Raw genomic sequence first — 21523 nt, forward strand, 5'->3', positions numbered from 1 at the left:
TAAATCATTCAAGATGTGTGCATTGGGTTAAGCCACCACCTGTGATGCTGGCATCCCAAATGGCTGCCAGTTAGAGTCCCAGCTGCTCCACTTCCAATCCAGCTCCCTGCTAATACGCCTGGGAAAGCAGCAGCAGATGGTCCAAGTTTTTGGGCCCCTGTCACCCATGTCAGAGACCCGGATGGTCTGGTCCAGCCATGTTTGTTTTGGCCATTTGCAGAGTGAACCAGTGATGAAAGATATCTCTCTCTCTCTCTGACTCTCCCTCTCTCTGTAACTGCCTTTTAAATAAATAAAACAAGTCTTAAAAAAAGGTGAGCATCAGTGCACTCAGTTGTAAGGTGGTCCAGGTTCTACCTGCCTCTATGCTGACTGGCTCAGGGCTCAGTTTCTCATCTGTAAAACAGGAATAATACTTACAAGAGCCACTTCCCAGGGCTGTGTTTCGAGCTGAGTGAGCTCATCAAAGGCTAAGCATGGGCCAGTGTCACGGCTCACTAGGCTAATCCTCCACCTGCGGCGCCAGCACCCTGGGTTCTAGTCCCGGTTGGGGCGCCAGTTCTGTCCCGGTTGCTCCTCTTCCAGGCCAGCTCTCTGCTGTGGCCCGGGAAGGCAGTGGAGGATGGCCCAAGTGCTTGGGCCCTGCACCCACATGGGAGACCAGGAGGAAGCACCTGGCTCTTGGCTTCTGATCGGTGCAGCGTGCCAGCTGTAGCGGCCATTAAGGGGGTGAACCAACAGAAAGGAAGACCTTTCTCTCTGTCTCTCTCTCTCTCACTATCTAACTCTGCCTGTCAAAAAAAAAAAGAAAAAGGCTAAGCACGGTGTGAACACAAAGCAAACACTCATCATTATCGGCTCCTACTGCCTTACATGAAGTTACCCAGTGCCACGGAAGAAATCCGACTGATCGAAGCAGAAGACCTTTGACAGACTTGCTTAGGTGGAACAGAGGGCTCATGCAACCTCCTAGAAGGCTGCCTAAGACATTTTTTTGCTGTTTTGTCAATCAATTAAGCAGTTCATTAGGACCTGGCACTGTTCTAGACTAACTGCCTCTCTCTCCCCCTGGCCTCTTTCTTAAACCTCTAAACAGTCCTTTGAGGTTAACCCTGTCACCGCATCTTTCAGATGAGGAAACTGAGTCACAGTGAGACTCACTAGGCCCCATGGCTGGTCCTCAGTGGAGAAGAGTTGAACCGTGGCATGGTGGCGCCCATGTTCAATGCTAACCTTACATAAGGACGCAGTATCACAGGCCGTGGCAGGACACAAGGCAGGCTGCAGACAGGTGCATGGCAATGGCTAGAGCAGCCCCACAGTGTGGAGTGGGACACTGGATCCCAGAAGGGAGGCCAGGTTCAGGGGGCAGGCCCCAGGCGACACATCAGGGCACGAAGCAGCAGCCGCATTCAGGATCTCGATGGGCAGTCAAATCCACAGCCAACCGATGAGACTGCTCATTGTTTGGGCAGGAACCCAGCACGGAGTAGGGTTTGTCTGAATTTGATGACAACCCCACCAATAATTTACTGCCAATAATCCTGAAGTAGCACTTTAAGTTTGTCATAAATAGTCCTCATTACTGCCCAACACGCATATGATAATACACAATCCTGTGTAATTTAGTGCAGCCTGAAAAAAATCAAAAACTCAGGAAATTTGAATTCTGTCTTTTTAACGATCACGTGATCTTGGTCAAATCAGTTAATTTCTCAGAGGCTAAGTATCCTCCATTGGAATTGGGAACACAGGCTTTGCCTGCCAATAACAGGACCCTCGAGAAGACTGAATGAAATAAAAACGCTTTATGAACCATAAACGGTCTTACAATCATAAGAAATTATTATTATCACTTCCCCTGTGGCAGAATCCCATAGTATAATTAGAACAGACATATTTACTGTCGGTAAAAGAAATATTCTCTTTAAAAATACTCATATCAATCACACCATGAGTCAACAGCCTTAATTAAAGAAAAACAATTCATATCTTAAAATACTGTTTCTCTTTCTCACATGCCAAATGTATCCAGTGCAGAACTCAGAGAGTAAAAATTTAGATGAGGTTCTTAAATGCACCTGATCAAAAACGAGGGGCTCTGAGATGTGGGTCAGTTCTGCCCCTGCTCTGCCGGTTCCCCAGGGCTGGAGTCCTGTCTCACCTACAAGGAATCAGACAGCATAGCCACCTGTGGGTCCCTGCCTGGTCCCAGCAGCTCTCTCACAGTGCATCACCTACAAAGTAGTGATCATCAGGTTCTTGTAGCTTCTAGGACAGCAAAGTTTTACAAAGAATGGAAAACTTACACCCAGAATTAAGAAATGGTGAGAACGCAGAAAACAACAGTATCCAAGCAAGACTTATAAAAGTTCTATTTCCATTGTCAAAACAACTTTTTTTTTCTTATAATTACTTTAGAACCTGGCAGATCTTGTCTAACTATTAAAAGATTTTTTTAAAAAGCAAGTCTCCCTATATGCTGCTGGTGGGGCTTCAAAAATCTATGTTGCCCAACACGATGTGACTCCACACAACAGCTAGAAAAGAAACGCGTTAACTACTGAAGGGCATAATCATTACAGTTTCTACTAAAGAAAACACAAAGGAACCCCAGAGAGGAGGAGTAAATTAGGTCATCTGAATTAGTACCTGAGACTGCTGGACCTCTTTCTTCTTCGTATCTTCAGAAACCAAACCAAAAGCTGGAAGGGAAAAAAAAAAGGGAACATTTTTACATGAAAACTAGCAACCTAGCTTCCTTCTCACATTCAAGTTTGCTTATAATGCATGGGGAAACAGTGTGACTTTAACAAGACACAACACTCATTTTTAAGCAGCTGCACTGCTGCAAGCTGGTATTTCTGGCTTTCTTTATCCCCAGCCTGAAATTATTCCACGATGTGAGGCCCGCATGCTTGGATTACCAAGCGAATGGAATTGAAACCGCGGTGCGTCATGTGTGTTGACAGAGCCAAACTGCAGAGTAGATGTAGACGAAACACTACTTCTTAGAAACCTTGATTCTGGTCCTTTCTCAGGCACAGGGGAAGTCCTGAGACTCCAGAGGGAGAAGCAGAAATCCCCCCTTCACAGTCACGGCCACAGCCAGGGCCTGCAGGCAACAGAGCTCTTTCTGAGCCTTCTTTTCAGCCCTGCAGGGTTGCAGGGGAGGTGCAGGTGCTCCCGAAGAGTTGGCAGAGTCGGCAGAGCTCCTACCCAGGCAACTGGGGCAGCACAGCGAGGGGCAAAAGAGTCGGGGAGGAGGCGAGGTGCAGCCCCCATTCAGAAGGACTTCATGCCTACAGTCGGAGCCCAGAAATAGACAAAGTCATCCCTAGAGACTCATTCAGACTCTGCATTAACTCTAATCGTAATTAGAACATGGCAGTCATACTTTGAAAGTATACGGAAAAATGAGAAGCTAAACAGTGAGAAAGCGTAAGAGAACAAAACCCAGCACCATCCCGGACCATTCGTTTGCCAGGAAGGGCTAAGGGGAAAGCAGTGCAGGGTGTCTGCTCTCTCCAACTGGCATCCCAGGAGGAAGGGCCAATGCCATAGAGCAAGAAGGTACTGAAAGGGCTAAAGGCGGGCATCACGGGACAGCATCAAACTGCACGCAGGGAGTGTCAGGGCTGTGGCTGCCTAGGTGACAGAGGAAACCCTGCTCAGAAGCAGGGGCGAACTGCAGCCACTTAGGGCCCTTCTACTCCCTTCCCGTGCCATCCACCCCCAGCCAGCCAACCCTCAAATTCTCCATTAACACTTGCTCAAAGGAAACCATCTAAAACATACTCACACAAAGAAGCAAATGACTAACACGGTTTAATCGTTTCCATTTCCGGAATGACATTTCAAAAGGCAGGGTGAAATTGAAATGTAAGCCAAACGAACCACTGCGCGTGGAATTTAGATAACTGCAGCTATCCTGAGATAGCTGGACCACCTGGACCACCTCATCTGAAAGAGGAAACCCTCACCCTCAGGCCCCTCTTGCCCCTCACCTTCCTGAGCATTTATCACCAGCTGACAGAATCTATGCTTGCTTGTTTATGTCTTACCTTATATTGCACTTATTTTGAGTTCCGTAAGGCAAGCATATAGCTTTACGTACTGTTTGCCCCACACCAAAACCACAGCCAGCACAGCCGAGGGATCTTCAAAAGGTTTATGCGAAATCCATAGAATGAAGACATTTTTGCACAGGCTTCAAAATTTCTTTGCACCAAATTAACTTATCTTTTAACTCTACTATCTAGTGACGGTTCTGAAGTCCTCTCATGGAAGGAGCTCAACAAATACTTAGTTAATGAATGGCAGCGAGACTTCACTATGGCCCATGGTCACATCACTTATGGGCTACCTACTTTTTACACCAGGCAGCACCAACCCAGCAGAATGGAGTTCAGTGCCCTCCACCCCAGGCTAGGATCCATGTTCTCACTTCACACACACACACACACACACACACAGGGAAAAATAGCCCAATTATTCACCAAATTCTAAGAAAGGGGACATTTAACCCCAGATGCCATTTAAATACTGCGTCTGGATCCTCATTTGGTTTTGTCTTATATCACTTACCTCCTAACTAATATGCACATTTAAAACCCTCGAGATAAATAGAATTATTTAATAGACATCAAACAGGGAGGGGGCAACATTTTACCATCACTTTGCACTACAGAATTCCAGAAAATAGAACACAGTGAGAATCTGTGGTATGTAAAAATGGTGGTGTGTGATTTGTGGCATGTGAAAATGGTGGCCAAGCTCAGACACGACTTTGACTCAGAAATCCATCTTCCCCTGGGACCAAGATTGTGGCCCAGCTAGTTAGGCCAATGGCTGCAACACTGGCATCCCAAGTGAGTACCAGGTTGAATCTTGGCTGCTCCACTTCTGATCCAGCTCCCTGTTAATGCGCCTTGGAAAGCAACAGAAGATGGCCCAGGTGCTTGGACGCTGCCAACCATGGGGGAGATCTGGATGAAGCTCCTGGCTCCTGAATCCTGGCTTTGTCTTTGTCCAGCCCTGGCCATTGCTGCCATTTAGGGAATGAAACAGCAGATGGATGATCTGTGTGTGTGTGCACGTGTGTGTGCATGTGTCTATCCCTGTCTCTCTGAGACTCTGCCTTTCAAATAAATAAATCTTAAAAAAGCAAAAAAGGAGAGACTAAGAAATCCATCTTCTTACTCCAATCAATCCCTATTCCAAATATGCACAAAGCTCTCCAGATTAGAACCTCCTCTTGTGTGAAGTAAAATGATTTTCTCAATTTAACTGCTTCATTGGCAACATCTAATAACCAGGGCTGCCTTTCACCTTTCTCTTTCGTGTGGCCAGAAGTCTATATGACAAAGAAGTACATGTCAACCCAAAAGCACCCTGGCCCTTAGAATGTAGAGTACAGAGCAGGAAAGGTGTCTGAAAATTACTAACACATCACCTCTCATAAGCAGGCCGCTGATTATTTGACTATGTAACTGTTTAAAGTAGGAATTACAGAGTGAAGACATCACCAGCAAATCAAGTGAATTCCCCAAATCCTGCTTGTCACAATCAAGACATCATTCTTTATTCAGACACAATTTAAACTAGATTCTAGTTCTGTCCAAAAATACACAGACCTAGAGTTAAAATATCCTTTTAAAAAAAAAGCCTCTCATTTTCTCCCCATCACTCTGCTGTGAAATTAAAAACTCCTTTTTCCCATGATAATTTCAATTATGTAATATCTAAAGCAATGACATAGAAATGCACCAGCTACTTGCAGTCACAAGAGCAAATACCTGGCAAGATAATTCCCATTAGATGAATATTTTTTAAAGTGTCAGTTGGTTTCATCTTAACACTTCCATAATTTAAATCAAACAAAAGAAATCATCAAGGAACCAAATGTGCTTTCAAGGCACAGAATATGCTACACGACTAATAAATCCAATCTTAAAATAATAAATCATTTACAGAATTACCACCAACAAAATCCTAGCTTCATGGAAATGAAGGTGAAATGATGCAAATAGATGAGGAAAGCAAGAAAACTTAGCAGGTGAGATGATAAACTGAGTTACGTTCAACACCTACAAGAGTGCACACTGCGGGGCAGGTGTGTGGGGCAGCAACTCAGAATATACCTGCAGAGCAGGCTTTATGGTGCAGTGGGTAAAGCCACTGCTTGGGATGCAGACATCACACACTGCAGTGCCTGGGTGCAAGTCCCAGCTTCACAGCCAATTCTAGCTTCCTACTTATGCACACCCTGGGAGGCAGTAATTGAAGACTCAAGTACTTGCGTCCCTGCCACCCATGTGGGAGACCTGGATGGAGTTCCTAGCTCCTGGCTTCTGCCCAGTCCAGCCCTGGCTGCTGCAGGCATTTGGGGAACGAACCAATGAATGGAAGCTCTCTTTTTTTCTCTTTCTTTCTCTCTCTCACTCCCATGCTCGCTCTCTCTGCCTTTCAAATATATTTTGTCTTTTTTAAAAAAAATTTATTTCATTTACTTGAAAAGCAGAGTTAAAGAGAGACAAGAAAAGGGAGAGAGAGATCTTCCACCTGCTAGTTCACTCCCCAAATGGTCACAGTGGCCCAGGCTGGGCCAGGCAGAAGCCAGGAAATAGGAGCTTCCTCCGGGTCTCCCACTCGGGTGCAGGAGCCTAAGCCTAAGCATTCGGGCCATCCTCTGCTCTTTCCCAGGCACATTAGCAGGGAGCTGGATGGGAAGTGGCAGCCAATCCCACTACGCCACATTGCAGACCCCTCAAATAAATTTTAAAAACAAATTAAAAGAAAAAAAGAGTTCACCTTGCAGTCCTGAGTTACCAAGCAAGTTAGGTATGCAAGGAGGGAGGAGAGCACCACATTGGCCCCCAAGCACAGGGGCACCCAACAGCGACCACCTGGAGCTCTAAAGCCTGCTGCTCCATTTCAAACTAATTTCTGGATTCAGGAGGGAAAAATATTCTTGAAAACTAGGACTTAGTTCCTTAATGTACAGTTGGAGAAATACTCCAAGGTAAATCAACTTTTATATGCCGAACTTCTATTTAAAAGTAATTTTCCCTTTTCTATTTGGACATGAATGCTGGTGAATTGAGACCAGGAACTTTATTTAAAGTGCAAATCATGGTTGGCAATAAAAATCAGACTTTTTTCATGATACCTTTAAATAATTCAACCCAACGAACATGTTAGCACACCTATACAGGGAGATAAATCAGGAGTTTACAACTAACCTGGGACTATGATTTATAAGGTAGCCTAAGCCCTGGAGTGCAAGAAAACTGGCGAGGAATTAATTGCAATGCATTTAAGCCACACTAATCAACAATCTTTTCTGGTTCTTAGGAGTGGGCAAGGGGCCCCCATTCCCACATAGAAAAGAGTCGTGCCTCCTCATTCCTCACTTGATTTTCTTCCTGTTCTCTTGATCTGTCTTCCCAAACTCTCCCCAGAAGATCCATCTTAGAAGGCAAATGAAATCCAAAAAACAAAAGCAAAACAGCCATGAGGACACTGCATCATCCCACCTCAGAGGGGCGCTGTGGGGAGTCAACGAGGTGATGCATAAGGCGTTTTGCGCAGAGCTGAGCAGACAGAATAGCTCAGGTAACAGCTGTGACCATGACTGCCAGTTTGGGAGGGGTCTGCACAGTCCTGTGTCCTGCACAAAAGCCAGGACAGAGGAAATAAAACCTGGTGCCCACAGCTGAGCCACCCAGGCCAGAGCTCCCAAGGAGACATCATGGAGGCTCACAGCAGGTACCTCTCATCCACCTAAATGGTGCACAGACTTTGGCTTCCAACATACCATGGGGGGTGGGAGGCACTGTCTCTCCTGTGACCTGTTCTGGCCTCCTCCATCCCCGGAGGCTTCCAGGCTTAATTCCAGGTCCTTGGGAGGTGCTTGCCGCTCCAGGAGGCACAGCCCAGGGTCAGCTGGCTTGTTTCCAATTACCTGCCTTGAAGGCTACACCCAAGGCCCAGTCCCAGAGACAGGCGCTAGAGCCTGCCTTCCCATCTTCCTCCTTGGATAAACCTGCCTTCCCGGCACTTGTGGACACACCAGCGAGTGGCTCCAGCAGCCAGGGGGCACTAGCGCTAAATTGAGGAGTGAAGGAACCTGTCACTCCACACAGGGGCTGAAGACAGGAACAGCCCACGTGGTGGCCGTGGACCAAAGGTCTGTGTGAAACGCTCTAGCCACAGGACTGGCACAGGCCATGTGCTAAAGGGTCAGCAGCTACTGCCACAACTATTCAGCCAGATGTTCATCTGTTCCACCGACAAGGGTCACTGTGTGCCACCTGCTGTGCAAGGAGCTGGGAAATGGAAGACGACCAGGTGGCTCCCACAAAGTTGATGGGCTCACAGCAGACGCAGGCCAGGGAGTCCACAAGCCACGTTCTACTGGAAGTCCCTGGGACGAGGGGCCAGGGAAGGAAGCACTGCTTGAAGGGACCCCTTCGACATGCTCAAGCTGACTTGCCCCAAATGGTAGAGTTAGAAACATACCAGGGGATTCCAATTCAATCCCATCAAGGTGGCATGTACCAATGCCATCTCACTATTCCAAGTGATCAATTTCAGTTCACAATTGATCATAATGAAAGGACTAAGAGTCAAAGGGAGCACATAAACAAGTCTAGTACCTGCTAACACTAACCAATAGAATAAATAAAGGGGAGAGTGATCCAACATGGGAAGTGAGATACTCAGCAGACTCATAGAATGGCAGATGTCCTAAATAGCACTCTGGCCTCAGAATCAGCCCTAAAGGCACTCGGATCTGGCTGAAAAGCCCATGAGAGTATTTCAGGCATGGAAAGCCAAGACACTCTGGCAAAAAGATCTCTGTGAGTGAGATCCCAGTGGAAAGAACAGGTCTTCAAAGAAGGAGGTACCTTTCTCTGAAGGGAGGAGAGAACCTCCACTTTGACTATGACCTTGTCTAAACAAGATAAGAGTCGGAGAACTCAGAGGGCTTCCATAGCCTTGGAAACTCATGACTGGAGCATAGGGAGATTACTGATGCCATAGACAGGAGTGTCAATTGGTAAAGTCAACAACAGGAGTCACTGTGCACTTACTCCTCATGTAGGATCTCTGTCCTTAATGTGCTGTACATTGAGATTTAATGCTATAATGAGTACTCAAACAATATATTTCACTTTGTGTTTCTATGGGGGTGCAAACTGTTGAAATCTTTACTTAATGCATACTAAACTGATCGTCTGTAAAAAAAAAAAAAAAAAAAAGAAAAAGAAAGAAAAAAAGAAAAGAAATTATCAATTCCCAACTTGACTCTCACTGGGATTAAACATGACAATAGGTCTGATCTGATCTCATCATCATTTAAAAAAATCATCTATTATTTTTCACTTTATGTTTCTGTGTGGGAGCAAACTGTTGAAATCCTTACTTAATGTATACTAAGCTGATCTTCTATATATTATGATAATTGAAAATGAATCTTGATGTGAATGGAAGGGGAGAGGGAGTGGGAGAGGGGAGGGTTGTGGGTGGGAGGGATGGTGTGGGGGGGGAGCCATTGTAATCCATGAGTCGTACTTTGGAAATTTATATTCATTAAATAAAAGTTAAAAAAAAAAAAAAGGGACCCCTTCAAAGAGAGTTCTCTAGAGAAACCCCTCTGGCAGTCCAGTGCAGCCAGGGCAGGGACCTCTGAAAGAGGAAGAAACGATGGGGCAGTGTGACAGGGTGCATGTGCTCTTTCTCTCTAATTCTTTCAAATAAATAAACCTTTTTTAAAAATACACACAAAAATACACTGTGGTGTAGCAAGTAAAGCCACCGCCTGCAGTGCTAGCACCCCATGTGGGTGCCAGTACAAGTCCCGGCTGCTCCACTTCCAATCCAGCTCTCTTCTGTGGCCTGGGAAAACAGTGGAAGATGGCCCAAGTCCTTGGGCCCTGCACCCTTGTGTGAGATCTGGAAGAAGCTCCTGGCCCCAGGCTTCAGAACAGCTCAAAACTCTGGTCATTACGGCCATTTGGGGAGTGAATCAATGGATGAAAGACTCCTCAGGGCTGGCGCTGTGGTGTAGCGGGTAAAGCTGCCACCTGCAGTGCCAGCATCCCATATGGGCACAGGTTGGAGTCCCGGATGCTCCACTTCCAATCCAGCTCTCTGCTGTGGCCTGGGAAAGCAGTAGAAGATGGCCCAAGTCCTTGGGCCCCTGCATCTGTGTGGGAGACTGGGAAGAAGCTCCTGGCTCTGGATCAGCGCATCTCCAGCTGTTGCAGCCATCTGGGGAGTGAACTAGTGGATGGAAGACCTCTCTCTCTCTCTCTCTCTCCCTCTCCCTCTCTCTCTCTCTCTCTGCTTCTGCCTCTCTGTAACTCTGCCTTTCAAATAAATAAATAAATCTTTTAAAGAAAATACATGCTTTTCACCAAGATGGCACCAAAGGCGAAGAAGGAAACTCCTGCTCCTCCTAAAGTCAAAGCCAAAGCAAAGGCCTTGAAGGCCAAGAAGGCAGTGCTAAGAGGCATCCACAGCCACAAGAAAAAGAAGATCCACACATCACCAACATTCTGGCGGCCCAAGACACTATTCCTCCTGACGGGAGCCCAAATATCCTCGGAAGAGCGCCCCCAGGAGAAACAAGCTTGACCACTATGCCATCATCAAGTTCCCCCTGAGCAGGGAGTCGGCCATGAAGAAGATAGAAGACAACAACACACTGGTGTTCATTGTGGATGTCAAGGCCAACAAGCTCCAGATCAAACAAGCTGTGAAGAAACTCTATGACATTGATGTGGCCAAAGTCAACCCCCTGATCAGCCCTGACGGAGAGAAGAAGGCGTATGTGCAGCTGGCTCCGGACTATGATGCTCTGGACGTTGCCAACAAAATTGGGATCATCTGAACGGAGTCCAGCTGGCTCATTCTAAATATGTTTTTTCACCATATTAAAAAAAAAAACACTACAGTCATGGGGCCGGCGCTATGGAGCAGTAGGTTAATTCCCCACCTGCGGCGCCGGCATCCCATATAGGCACCAGGTAGAGTCCTGGCTGTTCCTCTTCCCATCCAGCTCTCTGCTGTGGCCTGGGAAAGCAGAAGATGGCCCAAATCTTTGGGGCCCTGCACCTGCATAGGAGACCAGGAAGAAGCACCTGGCTCCTAGCTTTGGATCGGCCCAGCTCCGGCTGTTGCAGCCATTTGGGGAGTGAAGGAAGACCTTTCTCTCTCTCTCTCTCTCTCTCTCTCTCTCACTATCTGTAACTCTGCCTTTCAAATAAATAAATAAAACTCTTTATAAAACAAATACACTCATGAGTCGCTTAATGACAGGAATACATTCTGGGAAATGCATCAATAGGCAATTTCAGAGTGATGCACACATCTTAGAGGGTACTAGAACTTCCACAAACTGAGACAGTCATCTACAGGACCCCATCATGTACATGGTCTGTCACGGACTAAACCGCCGTTATGCGGCACCTGACAGTAAGCTGATGTATGTTCAGGTTGAAAACAGTATCTGGCCTATGTGAGGAGCCTTTAGTTCTTCTACCAAACAAGATGGTCTTAAAAGACACCTGCTGTGCCTGGGAAGATGCTAGCACAACCCTGCAACCACAGCAAGTTGAAAATTGGACAATATTGGGGACCAGCGTTTGTGGTGCAGCAGGTTAAGCCACCACCTGTGATGCCAGCATCCTGTATCAGAAGGCTGGCTGAAGGTCCATCTGCTCCACCTCCAATCCAACTTCCTGCTAATGCTCCTGAAAAAGCAGAGGTTGAGGCCCAAGTGCTTGGGCCCCTGCCACCAACATGGGAGACTCTGATGGAGTTCCAGGCTCCTGGCTTTAGCCTGGCCCAGCGCTGCGCCATTGCAGCCATTTGGGGAGTAAACCAGCAGATGGAAGCTCTCTCAATCCCTCTCTCTCTGTCTCTAGCTATCTCTCTGTCACTCTGCCTTTCAAATAAATAAATTAAAAATAAAAATAAAATTGGACAATGAGGCCAGGGATCCTCCTTTTCCAAGTTCCAAGGTTCTGTAGCATTTACAAAGTGACTCAGCCAGCAGAGAGAAGTACTGAAGGCAGGCGTCCAGGCGTCCAGCCTCCCGCGATGCCACGGCAGTGATCCTACAGACCTGATCTTCCTCGAGGGGGCCCACTTCCCAGCCAAACTCAACCTTGCTCCATCTACACTCAGTTCCTGCTCTGCCATGGACATCAATGGGAAAAGTGGGGTTGGAATACAGGTTTTCCTTGGCAACCAAGTTTGCCAGGACCCTTGAAGGGGGTAAATATATTTACAGGAAGGGCATTAAATAGAGACAAAAAGGAAATAATCATATGTAGGAAGAAAATGGTCATTTGCCTAAGTCATATCTCATTTATACAATCACTCAGGATATGAAAACCAGAAAATCCCAACTCTAACAGAGATTGGGGGGAGAGATTCAAAACCCTACAGCCTGAGTCACAGGAAGGCTCAGAAAAGTCCCAGATCATACAACCTACCCCAGAATATACTGCACAGGAACACAGGGCAAGCACGCACCTGCAAAGAAACAAGCACTTTGTACAATTCCTTTCCTGCAATGCACTACAGAACAGTTAATTGTCAGGATTAATTTATAAAGGTGCAATTGAAGGGCTGGCACTGTGGCACAGTGGGTTAAAGCCCTGGCCTGCAGCGCCAGCATCCCATATGGGTGCCAGTTTGAGCCCCAGCTGCTCCACTTCGATCCAGCTCCCTGCCATGGCCAGGAAAAGCAGTGGAAGATGGCCCAAGTGCTTATTAGGCCCCAGCCCCACTGTGGGAGACCTGGAAGAAGCTCCTGGATCCTGGCTTCAGATCAGCTCAGCTCCAGCCACTGCAGCTAACTAGGGAGTGAACCAGCAGATGGAAGACCTCTCTGTCTCTACCTTTCTCTGTAAGTCTGTCTTTCAAATAAATGAAATAAACCTTTTTAAAAAAAAAAAAAGTGCAACTGCTGCTTAACTTCTGGGTATCTTACCTATTACAAACATGTGTAGGGGCCAGAGTTGTGGCAAGTAGGTTAAGCCTCTGTCTGCGGTACTGGCATCCCATATGGGCACCAGTTCATGTCCTGGATGCTCCTTTCCAATCCAGCTCCCTGATAATGTGCCTGGGAAAGTAGCAGAAGATGGCCCAAGTGCTTGGGCCCTTGCCACCCACATGGGAGACCCAGAAGAAGCTCCTGGTTCCAGATCAACCCAGTTCCAGGTGTTGCAGCCATTTGGGGTAGCAGTACCCATCAGTACCCCTGAGCCATGGCACACACAATCTGAGATGTTCTGAGCCTTTGGAATTTCCTTGTGTGCCATCCAAAAACCTTAGCTCTAACAACCGCCTGCTCTGCTGTGTGAGACTCACGCTCCACAGATTATGGTCCCTCCTGCAGCATTTGACAACCTGCCAAATGAGGCGGGCACCAGAAAAACACTTCCTAGCTTGACTTGTGAGGTTTCCACAGTCCCTTTCCTGATGAATACTGGGCCTCAGTTCCATACTCCGCCCTCTCCAAAACAACTCCTCATTGCCTTGTAAAGTCAGAGCAACCATCAGTTACCTCACATTCTACAGATGTTCATGAAAACCACCCAATCATAGACCTCCTTCACACCCAGCCTCCAGTGGCCCAGGTGGGACTCCCACACCTGACTGCACATTACAACTCACCCCGGGGGCCTTGCTAAGCTTACAAATCCACAGGCCTCATCTCAGACGCTCTGCATTGGGGAACTGGAGCTGGAACTGATCATCTGCATTCTAACAAACAGGGGCTTCGCTGAGCCCCTCAGCTGACTCTCTCACGCACTCACGCTTGACACGCACTGGGACAGTCAGACAGGATCTCCAGGGAACTGGGCACGGCTATTCTCACAGCAGGCACTGGCCACTTACCTTCCTTCACCTCACTAACTCCACAAACGAAATACGAGCTCCACCTCACCCGCATTCAAGGATCTGGAGAAGATAAATCCAACATGATGTATAAAGAGCCTTGGGCTTCCTGCAGGAGGCAATGATGTTAGCTAAAATATATCACCTCCTCAGCATCGTAAAATATTCTTTTAGGAGGGAAAATAAGTCATATGCCCAGGAGAAAATGGCATTGCTATACTTGAAATACATTCAAATCTTATTTGATGATACCTACACTCATTTTTTCGCATATGCAAACCCCACAGCTTTGCATTATACAGATAAAGGCTGCTTTACCCCACCTTCTTCTTCTTCTTCTTTTTTTTTTTTTTTTTATTTGACAGGCAGAGTTAGACAGTGAGAGAGAGAGACACAGAGAAAGGTCTTCCTTCCGTTGTTCACTCCCCAAGTGGCCGCTACGGCCGGCCCGAAGCCAGGAGCCAGGACCTTCTTCCTGGTCTCCCATGTGGGTGCAGGTGCCCAAGCACTTGGGCCATCCTCCACTGCCCTCCCAGGCCACAGCAAGGAGCTGGACTGGAAGAGGAGCAACCAGGACTAGAACCCAGTGCCCATATGGGATGCCAGCACCGCAGGCAGAGGATTAGCCAAGTGAGCCCCAGCGCCGGCCCTACCCCACCTTCTACAAAATTTTGGTACACAGACATGTTGAGAAAAAGATCAAATGACTTTATTCTGTCAATCATGATTCTCTTCCTTAGGGAAAAAGACCACTAAACACCCCTTCAAATTGCCACCTGTGGTAATGACCCCCAAAGACCTCCACAAGGAGACATCTCCTCCAAGCTCCAGACCCAAATACCCAACTGCTCACCTGACATGACACCTCAAAGTCCACCATGCACCCCAGGCTCAACTTTTCTCAGATGATCTGAGTCTCTAACCTGGCCGTCCTCTGCCAGTGCCTGAGTGTGCCAACAGCACAGCATGCGCCCCTCGTACCTGCCCCAACCCTTGCCCTCAGCCCCCTGTTCCCAACTTAATCATCTCCCACCTGGTTCATTCCCACAGCCTCCTTGTGGTCTCCCCAGGCCTCTTCCAACCCCTGCTGCGCAGGACAACCAGACCGGGGGTCAAAGCTGGAAGCCCAGTCGTGCACTGCCCCCGACAGCCCATCAACACAACCCCTGACCATCACCTGGTCACTCTCCTGCCCCTTCCCCAAACCTCCAGACCTCGTGACGCCCTCTCTCTTCCCAGCTCCTCTTACCTGGTTTCTCCTCCCTTCCAGGCTGAGATCTAAGACCGTGACCTCTAGGAAGCCTTCCCAGAGCCGTGACTCCAAAGTTCTCACTCTCAGCACTACCGGCTCGCGGGACCAACAATGAACTGTGTGATGGTGGGGAGGGGCTACAGTGTGTGGTGGAGGATGTTCAGGGTGCTCTAGATGCCAGTGGCAAGCCCTACTAAACCACCACTGACAACCAAAAGTCTCCAGACACAGATACAAGTTCTCTGGGGTGCAGGCTCAGACCCTGTTGACAACCAGTGCCCCGGATGGCGTGAAAGACAAGTATCTCCTTACAAGCATAGTTCTCAATGCACCCTGATACCTTCCACCCACAGAACTGAGCAGATCTGCATAGAGTTTCTACTGCATTATTGCTCCAGGTTATCTTTAATTCTGGACTGCAAGTTCCATGGGGGCAGATACCAAATCTGTGTTTTTTCTGCAATATCCCAACGCTGGACATATAGTAGGTAGTCAACAATCACTATTTTAAATACACCAAAGAAATCTTGGGTCATTTTCCTTTTAACACTATTTTTTAAAGATGTGCTTATTTGAAAGGCAGGATGACAGAGAGGGACAGAGAGAGATCTATCTACTGGTTCGCTCCCCAAATGGCCATAAGTTAAAGTCGGAAGCCAAGAACTCCATCTGGTTCTCCCATGTGGGTGGCAGAAGTCCCAGCATTTGGGCCATCTCCCGCTACTTTCCCAGGCACATTAGCAGGGAGCTGGATTGGAAGCAGAGGAAGCCAGGAGTCAAACCAACTCTCCAACTTGGAATGACACCATGGCAGCTAGTGGCTTAACCTGCTGGACCACAGCACCAGCCCCTTAAGGTTATTTTTTTTACAAAAGATTTATTTATTTATTTTAAAGACAGAGAGGGAGGGAGAGGGAGAGGGAGAAAGAGACAGAAAAAGAGAGAAAAGATCTTCCATTCCACTTGTTCACTCCCCCAAATGGCTGCAAGTCACTGGGCTGAGAAAGGCTGAAGTCAAGAACCAGGAGCCTCTTCTGGGTCTCCCACGTGGATGCCAGGGGCCCACATACTCAGGCCATCTTCTGCTGCTTTCCCAGAAGCATTAGCAAGGAACTGGATCAGACATGGAATAGTTAGAACACAAAACAGCACTCTTACGGGATGCTGTCATCATAGGCAGTGGCTTAACCTGCTATGCCACAACATGTCCCCTTAATACTATTTTAAGTTAACATTTTTCTAATTTGATAGATATATCCAATGGAATATTATTCTGCCATTAAAAAGAATAAAAGCTTGCCATTTTCAGCAACATGGTAGGAACAGAAGATATTATGTTAGATGATTTAAGCCAGACACAGAAAGAAAAATACCACATGTCCTCACTTACATGTGAAAATTTAAAAGTTTTATGTTATTGCATTAGAGATAGAATAGTAGTTACCAGAAGCTACAGAGGGTGCAGGAGAGAGCGAGAAATGGCGAGAGGGCAGTTAATGGGTAAAGGGGTACAGCTGAGAGAAGAAATAACTTAGAATGTTCCAGAGCACAGCAAAATAAGCAAAAATTCAATTAACTGAATATTTCAAAATACCCAGTAGAAAAGATTTTGAATGTTCCCAACCCAAAGAAAGGAGAGATGGTTTTGGTGATGGATATGCCAATTACTCTGATCAGATCATTGCATGTTTTATACACAAATTAAAATATCACATTATATTGGGCCAGCACTGTGGCGTAGCAGGTAAAGCTGCCGCCTGCAAAGCCAGCATCCCATAAGGGCGCCGGTTTGAGTCTCGGCTGTTGCACTTCTGACCCAGCTCCCTGCTAATGTGCCTGGAAAAATAGCAGAAGGTGGCCCAACTCTTTAGTCCCTGACACCCACAGGGGAGATCTGGAAGAAGCTCCAGGCTCCTGGCTTCAGATCAGCCCAGCTCCAGCTGTTGCAGCCATCTGGGGAGTAAACCAGGGCATAGAAGACCTCTCTCTCTCTGCCTCTGCCTCTCTGCAAGTCTGCATTTCAAATAAATAAATAGATCTTTTAAAAAAACACACACACACTATAAATATATACATATCAATTAAAACTTTTTAAAATGAAATAATAATTAAATTTCCAGTCATTCAGGCTTCTCTGGGAAGGGCTTACTGACTAGAATTTGGAACTCAGGGTAGTAAGGGAGACCCTCGCTCATTCACAGGTCTGAGGAAGCCCTGACATGCACCACAAACCCATGATCACGGGAAACACAGGGTTAACCTATGAGGCTCCTGCGTTTTGTTCTTAAGCAAGATTCTGTGTATCGTCCGCGATGGATCATAACAGAGCTACCAGAGCAAAACCACAGACCGTTCACAAATCCCCCATGAGGAGGACCTTGCTGCCTGGGAATTCTGTCTGTGTGCCTGCTTTACAGTGTGTCTAATAACAGCCAAAACCCCAACCCTGTGTGCTCCAGATGAGGCCGACTCAAGTACTGGGCCCACGGTGACGGCCTCCCTCTGAGCAAGTAAAGGAAGCGGTCAGAACATCTCCTTGGCACCCACCCACACCCCCACCTGGAGTAGACGCTCTCCCTCCCACTCCTCGCCCCACCCCTGAGCTTCTGGTGGTGACAGACAACCTCCTGAGGTCAAAGCCATGATAACAGGGGTCATGCCATCTTGGCGGTCCCAGACCACCTGGCTGACAAAGAACCCATCCCTAAATTAGAATCTATGCTGGTTAACTCCGCACACTGCTGGAGAAGAGAGGGTTTCAAAAATCCAAAAACACAAAACAACTCAGAATTAGGTCTGACTCTCGGTGTCCTAAAATTTCTGACTCACTGCAATGAAAGGAATCTGAGCAAGACTTGGCTCAGAACGAAAAAAAAAAAAAAAATCCCTAATTTTGGCAGGTGCCGAGAACTACAATTTTGGCTCGCACACAGAGAAAGCAGGGATGTGACAAATAAAAGCTAATACCTATTATTTTGCCATCGGTTCAAATCGGCTTCTTCACAGATGTTCTGTCAGGATGAAGTTTGGCTGTATAGAATCTCACGCAGTACAAGTCTAGAAACAGGTGGTCCAGGGTTGGCACTGTGCTCCACTGGCACTCGGGCTACTTCTCTCTCTCTAATCTACTATCCTCCCGACCAACTTCCATCTTCAAGGTCACCTCATGGTCACAAGATGGCCACCACAGCTCCAGCCATCAGATCCACATAAAAGGCAATGGGAAGGTGGATACAACAAAATCAAAAACGCCTGCATCCCAACGGCATGAGCCACCTTCAAGTAGCTTTACCAAGAAGCCCAGCCAATAATCCTGGCAGATATCTCACAGCAATGCCACTGAGAAACGCTTCACATCGGCTCTGCCACACCATTCTTCACTCCTCCCCTCAATCCCCAATACACGAGTTTTGTTAGGAAAAAAAAGGCAGGGCGGGGAGGGTTATGGGGTAGGCAGTTAAGTCTCTGCTGTAAAAGAATCAGGAACTTAAAACTGTAAAAGGCCACAAACTTCTAGTATCCAACCTAGCCCATGCCTCCTGTCTTATCAAGAAGACTAAGCCCTACAGCCACTAAAGGCCACACAGCTAATAAGTGGAGACCATGAGGCCTGAGTCAGTCTGCCTCCACCAGATTCAATCTGCCAGACTTCCAACTGAAACGGCAGTGGATTTTGCCCTATATATGCATATGGGTTTAAAATAAATTTTCTATATTGACTTTTCTCTAAAAACTGAAATAAACGTTCATGGGGAAACTAAACTACACACAGACCAATGTGATGAGGAAACACTTCAGGTATTTTTAAACCTTCCGGATTGCTCACATGCCTCGGAACATTGTTTCGGGAAGATTCCAAGGGCTGCATCTTCAAACAGCCCGGTTCCCCTGCCCTCACATCAAAGCAGAGCTCACTAAAACGCACGCCTGATTTACTTCCGATCTCAAAGGAAACCGTCTCCTGTCTATACCAGCCCATGAAAGCCGGATCACAAAGCCTAACCGTCCCCCAAGACCTGCTAAGGCATTTCGTGTCTTATTTATTGTGCTTATCTGACAACTTCACAAGGCTAATAAACATCTCTAAAAATGTGTTGACATTGCAGCTCCTTCTGAATGCCCTTCAGTGTAGTATCAAGTTTGGATAGCACAAATATTTCCTTAAGAGAAATTAAAAAAAAAATCCACCTAGCAGTACAAGTGGGTATTTGCTTCAGCCTGTATAGTGCATGTATGACATACAAATATCATATCCCCAGGACAGCATTATAAAGTGCGATGCTATAAATAGAATGCCGAGTTCAGCTACCACCCACCCATTCGGTTCTTTGCAAACCTTCCAGGCAACCAGCCAACGGCCACAGCCAGGGTCACCTGGTCAGTTTCCCAAACCTCCGGACTCGGGGTCTCCCAGAGCCCCCACCCAGCGATGCCTAGTCTCCCGACAAAGCACAGCTCCCTAACTCCACCGCTCCCCGTGATCAATGACTGCCTTCCCTGTGCAAGGTGCGCGCCAGCATTTTTAATTACACTGGTGCCAAATTAATCAGGCCTGGGCACAATTCATCACCAACGACTCGCCTTCGATCTTGCCACACTTAGTGGGCGCCCGTGGCAATGCCAGGGGTCCACGGACAAGGAAGAAGCGTGCCCTTATCCTCGGAGCTCAAGGCCAGACCGAAGCGGGCCGTCCGGGCTCCGGCGGCCCGGCACCAGCAGTGCGCGGGACGGGGAGACGCCACGTCTCTCCCCAAACCGCGCCATTCTGCCATCTCCACACCCTTCCCCGGCTGGAAACGCCAGGCGAGGGAACTCCTCTCAGCCTGACTAGGGCAGGATTTCTCGCCCACGCTTTCCAACCGGACGACACCTCACCCTGACACTCAACGGCTCGGCTTGCCTTTGGGTTTAGTTTTTTTGTTTTTTGACTGGAGGACAACGGACGGCCAAAGGAACGCGCGTCCTGTCAGCGGGAGACGCGGCAAGCGCCGTTTCCCGACGGGCTCGCCGCACTCCCAGGGAGGACCCGGGCCGCCCGCGGCGTCCCCCCGCGCCACGCCCGCGCACAGGGGGCCCCGGCCGGGCACCGCCGTCCTGTCTCCCCACGCGGGCGGAATCCCAGCCCGGGCCGCCCGGAGAGCCGGCTCCCGCCGCCGGGGCTCGGGCTCGCGAGCGCGCGGGCGGCGGAAGGCGGAGGGGCGGGACCGCCGCCGCCGCCCGGCCTCTTTCAAAGTTTCTCGCAGTTGCACAGTTCCTCCCGCTCCCTGTGGGGGTGGCCGCGGGGCCCTCGGCGCCCGGCCGCCCGCCCGCTCCCAGCGGAAGGAGGCGGAGAGGCGCGAGTCGGGGGCAGCGGCGGCGGCGAGCACCCGGCGAGCGAAAAGGGGCCGGGCGGGAGCACCCCGGGTCCCAGCCGGGCGCCGCGAGAGGGCGCTGCTGCCGGCGCGGCGGGGACGGGGAGCCGGACGGGGCAAGGAGGGCTGGGCCGGGAGGCGCGGAGCCCACGCCGCGCCCGTGCGCGCCCGCTACTTACCCACGGAGCAGGTGAGGAGCGCCAGCAGCGCGGCCAGCGCGAGGCGGCGGTCGCCGCGGCGGGCGGGCGGCTGCATCCCGGCGGCGGGGGCTGCGCACCCTGGATGAGCGCGGGGACGGGAGACGCGCGCGGAGCGGAGCTGCGCCGCTGCCGCCGCCGCCGCCGCCGCCCTGCCGCCGCGGCTGACCCTGCTCCGCCGGCTCCCCTCCTCCCTCCTCCGGCTCCGCCGCGCCGGCTCCGGCCGCGCCCTCTGGCGGCCGGGAGCGGGAGCGCCCGCCGGGCTCGGGGCTGCCCCCGGGGTCCGGCCCGACGGGCGGCGGGGAGAGGGTGCAGCCGCTCCGCCAGGACACGGCCCTCCTCCCAGGCGTCTGCCCTCCGCTGCCCCGGCCGCTGATCTCCACGCCGTCCACCTGACCGCGCCCGGCGTTTTCCCTTCGTGTCCTCCCACCCTACTCCGTCGCGCTGCTGGTCTCAGCGGGTCCCTAGCTCCCCTTCGAATACCCGAAGTGAAGGGGAGGAAGCAGTTTTCTTCTTTGCTGATGTAGCATCTGCTATAAAAAAAAAAAAATCAATAATTCTGCTCAGTATTGTTGGCATCAGTGTTGTACTTTGATGAAGGTGTTTTTAATCAGCTCAGCTAATTTGCTTAATACCTCTTTTTTAATGGAATTTGGCCAATCACTTAAGCCTGGAACTTTGCTTTTAATAGATGTTTGTGGAAAGGTAATTTTCTGTGTATTTAATTTTAAGTGATTGTCGTAATGGAAGAGGGAAGGTATAATTTTATCGAAAACGTCGGATAAAAAGTAATTAAGTGGGAA

General features: G+C 48.9%; 1 protein-coding gene and 1 pseudogene across 1 annotated transcript in view; one reads left to right on the forward strand and one right to left on the reverse strand.

Annotated features, from left to right (window-relative positions):
* Positions 1 to 21523, reverse strand: part of B3GLCT (beta 3-glucosyltransferase) — a 135518-nt gene that overhangs the window by 108824 nt on the left and 5171 nt on the right. Inside the window, exons 2-3 of the mRNA XM_051831762.3 lie at positions 20703 to 21250; positions 2653 to 2705 (exon numbers count right to left, since the gene is read on the reverse strand). Of these exons, the coding sequence (XP_051687722.2) occupies positions 2653 to 2705; positions 20703 to 21250 (601 nt within the window). The remainder of the gene's footprint in view (positions 1 to 2652; positions 2706 to 20702; positions 21251 to 21523) is intronic.
* LOC149124640 (large ribosomal subunit protein uL23 pseudogene) lies at positions 10429 to 10937 on the forward strand (annotated as a pseudogene).

This window comes from Oryctolagus cuniculus, chromosome 9 (assembly GCF_051225735.1).
Source record: "Oryctolagus cuniculus isolate XC-2025 breed Fujian yellow rabbit chromosome 9, ASM5122573v1, whole genome shotgun sequence".
Lineage (NCBI taxonomy): Eukaryota > Metazoa > Chordata > Mammalia > Lagomorpha > Leporidae > Oryctolagus > Oryctolagus cuniculus.